Genomic DNA, 10,141 nt, shown 5'->3' on the forward strand with positions numbered 1-10,141 from the left:
ATCTTTTTAAAGTTTAAAACCTCATTTAATTTTATGTCTTATAGGGTTTATACTGAGTACAATATTGTATAACTGTATCAATTCAACTGTAAACCTAAAAATACACAATTTTGAAAGAGATGCATCTTAGCTCTGGAAATTGTAATTGAATATGTCAATGCTGTTGTAATGAAATGCTTCTTCTAATTATATGGTTATTAAATAAATAATTAAAAACAAACAAACAAACAAACAAACCAGAATCCTAAGAAAACATAGGTATTTTTGACTACCTGAATCTCAACCATTTTGCAAGTCAAAGAACAGAATTTACAATTAGAAGAACATATGGGGCTTCTAACTGTATCATAAACTATAGAGGGGTAACACTCCTAATGTAAACAGCATCACCAAACAGGTGTTGAAAATCCAAGGAGAGAGGGAGAGAGAGAGAGAGAGAGAGAGAGAGAGACAGAGAGAGAGAGAGACAGAGAGAGAGAATATGAATTCTGGTGATTGTGTGAAAATACAAATTAAAAAAGAAATGTCCATTTCTCATTTCTGGATTAGCACATTTGTGTCTTTTTGGTTGTGAGTCTGAGCATTTAATAGCTCTGCCAGTTCTTCAGCCATGGATTTTTAGCACATTTTTAAAGACTGATCACCTCCAGTGATGGCCAGAATACTGAAGATGGATACATTCCTGGGGGAGTGTGACTATTCACTATGTTTTAGCAAGCTACTCTATGAGTAAGAAAGCCCAGGAGGTCCACAGATGTGCAGAGAAAATAGCATAGGATGATCTCCATTTTACAGAATGAAGTTTTTTCTATTAAAATGAGAAAAATATGAAAGAAGACACATGTGACTGTTGAAACTGATGCTTCTGGGCATGGGTTAGAACACTTTAACCTGAATGTCAAATCTGGCTGGTCCCATTCTCATAGCTCATGAGCTCAGAATGGTGTTTATCATCTTTCAAGGTTCACATTGCAAATGGTTACATAATTCTTTACATAATAACCTTGACTTTGCCTCTTGGTAAAAAAAAAAAAAAAAAAAAAAAAACTAAAATACTAACCAGATGGCTCTTTAAGGAAAAGTTTACAGACACCTGCCTGGGAGGACTGTCATTCACCAGTTCTTTTGCTTTTGCTTCCCTGTTTTAATTTGTTCTTTAAATCTTTAATTTAATTCAGTTTTTATTTTATGTGTATGAGTGTGATGCCTGCATGTGTGTAAGTGCACCCATGTTGTACAGTGCCCATAGAGGAGAGAAGAGGGCATCAGATCCCCTGGAACTTAAGTTACTGATGGTTGTTAGCTGCCATGTGGGTGCTGAGATTTGAATCTGGGACCTCTGCAGGAGCAGCCAGTGTTCTTACTTGCTGAGCCATCTCTCCATCCCCTTTTGTTTTAATTTGTAAAACGCGTTTTTTGAGGTTTAAAGCAGATAGACCGGCAGGCAGGGAAGGATGCTGCTGGTCATGAATATGAATAGATACCAGAAAGACTAGTTAGACAGCCACTTTAGCAGTTGAGGTAAAAGAGATGCAATGGGAGGTGGCAATGGAGGGGAAAGGAGGAGTGGGCTTCCTAGGACCCTGGACAAGTCACTGAGGATCAGACTGGGATGTTGAGGCACAGGAAGAAATCAATGGTGACTCTTGGGTTGCAGTCTCTGGATAAGTGGTACCAGCCATGGAGATGGAGAGATGAGAGGGGTGCATTGGAGAATGAAGCCAGTACTTTCTTTTGGATCTGTTAAAGTTCGAAGTGGAATTGTGTGAAGGAGACAATGGGATACAAATGATTACAGCTGTTTAGGATGTAGAGGGAGAGGCTGAGCAGGAGATCAGATTTGAGAGCACTCAGCATATAGTTGGCACTTAAAGTTCTCTGGAAGCAAGGTAGAAGGAAAGAAGGAGAACAAGATTCTGGTGATACACTGCCTAACTTAACTGGGGACTGAAAGTCTCAACTTTGTCTGGAGCTGCTTTCCCTCAAAAGATGTCTCAGCTGCCACTCTCTGCCTATTTGGAGTCTCTAGATTCATCTCTTCCAAAATTGTTCTTCCCACTGGCTAAGGAACACTATGGCTTCTGAGTAGACAACAGAGTAGACAACAGCCCGTTCCTGAAAGCTTTGGCCTAGTCCTTGGCCACTGTTGTTTCTCCTGAATGGTTGGGATATGCAGCATCTGGTTCCACAAGTGGAGAAATAAGCTCAGTCATATGGCCTCAGACACCTTTGGCCACCTTTGACTCATATCATGCCTGTCCCAAGAAGACCAATGACTCACCAAGGAGCTGGTGTAGGTGGGATCTGAGGTGTCATCCTGGAGGTAGCGAGAGAGGCCAAAGTCTGACACCTTGCATACCAGGTTGCTGTTAACCAGAATGTTCCTAGCAGCCAGGTCCCGGTGCACATAATTCATCTCGGATAGGTATTTCATGCCAGCGGCAATGCCTCTCAGCATCCCCACAAGCTGGATCACTGTGAACTGCCCATCATTTTGCTGTAACAAGACAAAAGGGGAATCAGTATTAAGATGGGCTACAGCGGCTGAACAGGAGCCTAGACAGCATGGCTGATGGCTTGTCAGCCTTTGGTCAGCACCCAGCATTCAGCTCATCGCTGCCTCTCCCTGTTCCCCTCCTCCTCATCCCTTTCCTTGAATGTTCTGCTCTCTTCTTGCCAAGCCCTGTCAATTTCAACTCCAAATTACATCTCAAACCTCTCCACTCTTCCCCCTCTGCATTGCCACCATTCCACCAAGTCATCGCCATCCATCACCTGTAACAGCCTCCTGCACCTGCCCCCTATAATCCATTCTCTCCATGGCAGCCAGAGCCATCTTTTCAAGACATAAATCAGGCCATGTCACTCCTTGGCTTAAACTCTCTAATAGCCTCCCGTTGCATTAAGGAGAATTTCCAAACTCCTCAGCACAGGTCAGGAGACCCCAGGGATCTGCTGCTGCCTTGCCTGGGGCTCTGGACTCACACTTTCCTGCTACACAAAGCCACAGGGACTGGAGGTTCTTGGTTCTTTCAAGGCAAGTTCTGTCTGCCTTGGGGTCCTCATGGGCACCATTCCTTGTTTATTACTCCCTCGATCTGTCCCTATCTGCCCTTTGTTTTCGGTTTAAATGCTTCTCTCTCGGAGAGGACACCAGACTCCTCACTCCCTGGGTGGAATTAGCATTCTCTGACCACTGTCTTCCAGTGCATTGATGTATTAGTCTTAGTACATACCAAGCACAAGTTTGGGACTGTGAACACGTGTTTGTGTCCCTCTGTCTCTGCTGCTTGACTCTAACTCTGAGATGAGAACCCTCATCACTTGTGGTCTCCACAGTGTTTTCAGTGCTGAAAACTTTAACAGAGAAGAAGAATAAAACCCAAACCTCAACAAGCACAAGTTAAATGAATGACTGATACATCTCTTCTTATTTTCAAAAGTCAATTACTCAGCCTCCTCCTTTGGGTATTTCTGGGCTGTCAGGCTTTACTGTGGATAACCAAGCTCACCTCACAGGAGTCAGGAGGGAAAAGTCTACTCTGTCTGGCACATGGAACTCTGCAAGTACCCCTTGTCATGCTAGGCTGCAGTACTGCTCTCTCACCAGTCACTGGCAGGCTCGGTGTTTCAAGCATGGCTGCCCTTCTCATTAGACAGACTTTTCCCTTTTAAATTTATCTATTTACTTATTTTATGTCTATGAGTGTTTTGCTTGCATGTATGTAAATGTATCACATGCATGCAATTCCTGCAGAGGTTAGAAGAGGGTGTAGGATTCCTTAGAACTAGAGTTAAGGATGGGTGTTAGCCACCATGTGGGTGCTAGGAACCAAATTCAGGTCTTTTGCAAAAGCAGTCGGTGCTTGTAATCACTGAGCCATCTCTCCAGACTGAGACATGCTTTTCAGCAAACAGAATGTGCCTTCTTTCTGTCATCCCCAGACTCCTGGGTCTTGTCTCTGCAGATAGTGATTAAATCAGAGTCATGTTGCCAGGGACTTATCTTTCCATTTAGTTCAGCCCCACCCAGTTGCTCCCCAAAGGGTCATATGTTGTGTCTTGTAAATAGAGCAGAGCCCAAACACTAGAATGCTGTGATTAAAGGCGAGGTGGGACACCTGGGGTCTCATCTAGTTATTGCTAAACACACCCTGTGCCTCCAAGTCCTCATATGAAATACGCAAAGCATAGCCTGTGTGAAGTACCCCACTTTAATGAGTATCTACTGGATACAAGATGCTACACAATACACTCACGTGCATTATCTCATTTAAATAGGGATGGACATGTCATTTTTGCATGTCCTCTTGCTAAACTGGTTTTCTAAAGAGTTTTGTTCTTTTTATAATATTTTATTTGTTATCTTTACGTGTATAAGTGTATTGCCTGCATATGTGTAAGTGCACCTTTGTCCTTCAAGGAGGTCAGAAGAGGGCATTGGATCCCCTGGAACTGGAATTAGGATGGTTGTTAGCTGCCTTGTGGGTGCTGAGAATTGAACCCGGGTCCTCTTCAAGAGCATTCAGTGCTCTTAACCACTGAACCAACTGTCCAGCCTGCAAAAGTTGTTTTTTATGCAACAAAAGCAAGGAAGCATAGGAAACTTGCTATAAGAACACATCCTCTGTCAGAAAAAGAAAAATCAATGATCAAGAAGTCTAACAATGATGCCAGTAACTGTTGGAGGTTATTCCTTATGCAAGATTGTAAGCCCAGTTCCATCTTTGGGGGATTACTTCTCTGACCAGTTGAAGAAGCAAAACAAATTGATGCTCCCTTCTTAAAACCTTGTAGAGGAGAAGTTGTCAAATACTCTGGAAATGTCGTACCCCATGTACCACACTACTCCTAACTCAATTCTTTTTTTTCTCAATATATATTTCTATTGAATTTTAGTGCATTTTATACAGAATATTTTAATCATCTTTAGACCCCCTCCCTCACCCAGACCTTCCTATAGCCCCCCACTGGATTTCATGCATTCTGTCATATATATTAAGGCCTATTGAGTCAACCTTGTGTATCCAGATGACCCTCAGTGCAAGTTTATGCACTGGACTCTAGGTAGCCTATCTAGAGTCACTCCCTTAAAGAAGACCAATTCTCCCTCATCCAGCAGTAATCAGCTGCCACTAGTTCTTTGGCTAAAGTTGGGAACTACTGCCCATTTCCCCAGTTCTCTGCTGGGTTTTTGTCTGATCGAGTTTTCATGGGTCTTGTGTATGCTGTCACCATTGCTCTAAGTTCATATGAGCAAGTTCTCAGAGGCCTGGAAGACTTTCCTTATGATCATGCACCAACCCTGGGCTCTTACGATCTTTCTGCCCCCTCTTCCACAATGGTCCTTGAGCTGTGGGTGGGTGAGGTTTAATATAGGAGTCTTGTCCAGGGACACGTACTCTGTAATCTCCTATTCTGTACACTTTGGCCAGTTGTGGCCTTCTGTATGCATCACACTCTATTGTATGAAGAAGCTTTGCTGGTGAGAGTTGAGGTATTCATTAGTATTCTCTCTACCCACCGTTCTGCTGTGTTCTATGAGCCTTAGGTATAGAGGTTCCATTGTAGATGTGACACTTATGGCTAAGCATCTCTCAGACACTTATTCTCAGTTTGTGACCAGCTGTGGAATTCTGAAATAGTCTCCATCTTTTTCAAAAAGAAGCTTCTTTGAAGAGTAGTGAATGGTATGCTTGTTTGTAAATAGAAGGATCCATATTTAGCATACAGTAAGAAATTACATTTGTCTGGGGATGTGACCTAGGTAGGGTTTTCTCTTGGATCTATGACCTCTCCAGCCATGTGTATTTGGCTATGTTTACAGTGCCATCCACGAGTTCCCTCCCACTGAGAGGGTGTTAAGTCCATTTAGATAGCTGTTGATTACCCCCAAAGTAAAGTGTCACTACTGCACACTATAGCTTGTTGTACTGGTCGTTGTGGTGATTAGGTTTTAAAGCTGGGTTTGGACCATTGATTGATTTTCTCCCTTGGCAACTTGCACAGTATCCTCCAGAACTACGAGAGCTAGTCCTCAGGAAGGAGGCTTCCAGGTCAGTTCCAGCTCCATTGCTCCAAGCTAACTCAGTTCTCAACTACCTCCCATTCTGTCTTGAATGGTTTTCCTACAGCATTTTCTTCTAATGAGCTCAAAAAAGAAAATACAGCTCAGCTTTTTGGAAAGTCTGACTGGTTTTGAGCACAGGTTGCCCATCTGTGAAGGATGGATGTGGCAGGGGTGATGCTGATCTTTCTTCTCCCTAATGAACTTCTGTCAGTTTCTTCTCATGAAGCCAGTTGGCCTCTGGGAGCACCTGTGTTGGTCTCCGGGGGCTTAGCCACTTAGAACGTCCTCAGGCATCTTCTGCAGAACACACACACACAAAATGCATCTAAGCTATAAGTCATGCAGTCTGTATTTTTTTTTCAATTGCGTTCCCTCTCTGTACGCACAGGCAACAACATGTGAAATGTGGGTATCTCCCTAAAGAAGCTGGCATTCTGGGGAAGGCAATGATGGTGCTCTAAACAATGCTGAGAATGGTATTGACAAGTGTGTATGGCTGTGTGTCTATAATTTTGCTTTAATTCACTGCAGACTTCCTAGGGCTACCTTGTTATCTTTCTGTAAAAGCTAGACCAGACATCCTTATGGTTTCTGAGGTGAACAGAGGCCAGAAGTGATTAGAACCAAATAGGTACAGTTTGGGCCCAGGCTCTGCTTTTCACCGGGTTGAGCAAGTGCTCCAACCTCCAGGGCAATGATTTTCACCGCTAAAACATGAGCATAGTGTTCGCTCTTCCTGGGTTGTGCTGGGGCTAAATGAATTGCCATGCACAGAAAGGCTCCACTCAGCGTCCATGCAACCAAGATGGCTGCCGTGATCATTGCAACCACTAGACAGGCCATCCTATCTTCTCAGACAGCTCCTCCTTGGATCTTCTTGGACCTGGGTACCTAAATGGTTTCCTGACTGTGTAGGGAACATACTAGGGTTATTGTCCTTGGAAGCCCAACCTAACAGATATTCTGAACTCATAGGCCCTGCCACTCACTCAGTGGTAGTAGGAGATGACTGAGACTCAATACCATGGGCTTGAAATTTGAATTAACTAACAAACATCAATTTCTTCCATTACTTGACTCTTGAACGAAGTCATACTTTACAGAATATGTTCAACTTGGTACTGGGCAGTAGGCAAGGAAGGCATTTGTATCATTTTCACAGAAAAGGTAAAGGAAGTCCGGGGGGGGGGTCTATGTGGATCAGCTTTAAAGCACTCTGTGTGGTTTGAGTTATACCAGAGATCTGAATCCTGAGTAGCAAATAACCCAAGTGGCAAATGGTTTCTCTGCTGACATTCCATTTCTGATTCTCTGGTAATGGCTGCTTGAATGCTGTGTAGAGAAGGCCTAGCATAGCCTTCATTACCTGTGACTAATGATGCTGCTCTTATCTGTTTTGTTTTTTTAACTCCTGTCTAGTGTCTTGTCCCCTGGAATATGCTGACCCTACAAAGGGCAACATATTCTTTAGGCTGTATGGGGAAGAACATATCTCCATGGGCAGAATTCTGACCCTGGAATTTGCTATCTCAGTGAAACCTAAAGATGTAAATACATTAAGTTTTCCTGGTGTGCTCAACTGCTTTTTACTCAGTTCATTAGTATGGGTTCCCAAGAAGAACGGGTGGAGGTAAGAACACCCAGAACAAGACAAAAAATACACACCCGGTTTCTTGGTGGGTTTGGGAAGCAACCCGGCTCCATATTGAGCAAATGGGAACAGACACAGTATAGAGAAGAAGCACCGACCTGGGTGGAGTGATTTAAGCTGTCTTCTTCTGAAGGGCTTCCTGCTGAAATTGCTTTCCTGCAAATGCACTGAGCCACTTGCCGGCCCTTATATTAGACAGGAAGGATTTAGGTATTTCAGCTTTCATTGACAAATCCACTTCAGGAAATGAAACCCTTATTTGATTTGTTTGAAGAAAATGAATCATAGATTTTTTTTTTTAAACTGGAAGAGAACTTTCAAGCTCAACAGCTCACTGCCTTTAGTTTATAGATGGGAAAATTGAGTTAACGGACTTGCTCCAGGCCACAGGGTGACTCATAGCAGAAGCCATGGCAGTTCCCTGTGTCAGGACTTCCAGTCTGATGTCCTTTCCCTGGCTGCTAACTTCTCGCTTCAGTCCTTGAATGAGCTTCCAGGAAGAAATGTGTCCCATTTGATGTTGCTCAGTGACTTCCAAGAGCCTTCCACTTATGACCATCTGTGAATGAACCAACAGCAACTACAAGGTCCTACTTTGGAGCATGTTGACCTTCTTAACTAAGGCACCGCACATGGATCTGAGCCCTGGGAATGCTTCTGAAGATTAGAGAAGGGACAACAGATGAGCTCCATTAGATGTGAGTGCCCAAGGAGGAAATATTTGCTTATCTATGTAATCCAAAGCCTTGTCATTAAAAATAAAAGTCATAATGAGAAACCACCTCCAGAGTGTTTCCAATCCTTCTAGAAGATAGGATCCCTAAATCTTACAGAGACAGGAACAAAGGGTGGTGGCTGAAAAGGAGGCGAGGATCACTGAAGCTCTGACCCAGGGCCAGAATGGCGGCCCCTCCCAAAGCTGTTAAGTCCAGGAGTTGGAGGAGAGGAAACAGCTGTACAATTTGAGGACTAACTCCTTTCCTTTCTTCATTGAATGGTATTCCTAAAATTATCCCCCTTCCCAGAAGATGGACCCTGCAGAACTGAACTGATGACCTATTTTTTCAATTTTATCAAGCAGCAGATACATCAATTAATGTTGCTATGCTCCAGGGTTCAGTAGTAAGGCTGAAATTAGATTTATAGATTACCTGCCTCCATGAGGTGTGAGCAGTCAGAAACGCTTCGTTTCCCTTCTGCTCCTGGTGCTGCCTTCTCTTACCACCCTCTTGCCGTGCCCTCTCCTCTCTTTTCCTGTGCTCCTTCTCTTGCCCCTAGGTTTTCTCCCCCTGCGTGCTAGGCCTCCTCATTATGAAAAGTGCCAGTGTCCAACATGCTTCTGTGTCCTGGGCCCTAGATGGAAAAGGGTTTGGGAGGAGCCCTGGTGTGGGGTTTTGATTTTCATAGGCTCCTGCAGAATGAATCTCCCTGCCCTAATTATGTCCCAGGGAGGGAGTCTGATCACAGCCTTCAAATCATGTGGTGACTTTTCTAAAGTAGAATCAGGAGACAACAAGGAAACAAATGACTCTTGAAGCGTCTTGAGGCTGGTCCAGAAAATTATTTTTCTTCTAACACTGCCTTCAATTCATGTTTATTTGATTGTCTCTAGGAGATCTCTGTTCATAAATGAATACCCCCAGGAAAGCACAGAGCATGCCTTTCATGTGGTTACAAAGACATTGAATGAGAGGCCATGGACACACAAAACTACTAGAACCCTCCTGCCACTCCCTCATGCTTTGTTCCAGAAATAATCATTCATGATTTTCGTTCAGCCAGCATTTACCAGGGGCTCACTGTGCTAGGTATTAGAGTTTCAAAATAGAGGTCAAGCATTCCCTCAAGGATGCATGGGTCTAGGCTCCCCAATCTATGGTAAATTTCCCCCCAATAAAAACCCCTACTGCCTAACCACCCAGCCTAGGCAACAAGCGAGCACTGCCCGGCAAAAGCAGCTTTAGTAGTGTGTAAAGTGAAGCTTCCAATGAAATCCCACTATCACATCCACTCTGTTCCCAGGAGCTGGAGAGGCTGCGAGGCTGCTGTGGATTGTCAAACAGCCTGTGCTTGCTTTGACTTCTGCATATACCAAGCCACTAGGTCCAACAGTCTACTGTCTGCTTCCCAATGCTCTGGAAAACCCTCATTTTCTATTCTCAGAGAAGTTCTCCCTCTCTTTGAAACCTCCTCCAGCTTTCCCAGGAAGATGTAAATCCTACTCTGTGACATCTCTGTTCTCCACTTGTAAAAATAAAAAGTATCATGCAGGCAGATGGCTGCCAGCAGTTTTGGGCACACAGGTTCACAGGTAGGACAGTATCTATGGTGAGTTGTAGTCTGTATGATAGGTAAGATAAAATCTTCCATTGTTTGTTTGTGTGTGTGTGTATGTGTGTGTGTGTGTGTGTGTGTGTGTG

At 43.8% G+C, this 10,141-nt stretch overlaps 1 protein-coding gene across 1 annotated transcript in view; it reads right to left on the reverse strand.

Moving 5' to 3' along the window:
* The window catches only part of Ephb1 (EPH receptor B1), a 514,312-nt gene that overhangs the window by 57,942 nt on the left and 446,229 nt on the right, over positions 1-10,141 (reverse strand). Inside the window, exon 12 of the mRNA XM_008848545.3 lies at positions 2,282-2,497. Within this exon, the coding sequence (XP_008846767.1) occupies positions 2,282-2,497 (216 nt within the window). The remainder of the gene's footprint in view (positions 1-2,281; positions 2,498-10,141) is intronic.

The sequence above is a fragment of the Nannospalax galili genome, unplaced genomic scaffold (genome assembly GCF_000622305.1).
Source record: "Nannospalax galili isolate Female #2095 unplaced genomic scaffold, S.galili_v1.0 scaffold1264, whole genome shotgun sequence".
In the NCBI taxonomy this organism is placed as follows: Eukaryota; Metazoa; Chordata; class Mammalia; order Rodentia; family Spalacidae; genus Nannospalax; species Nannospalax galili.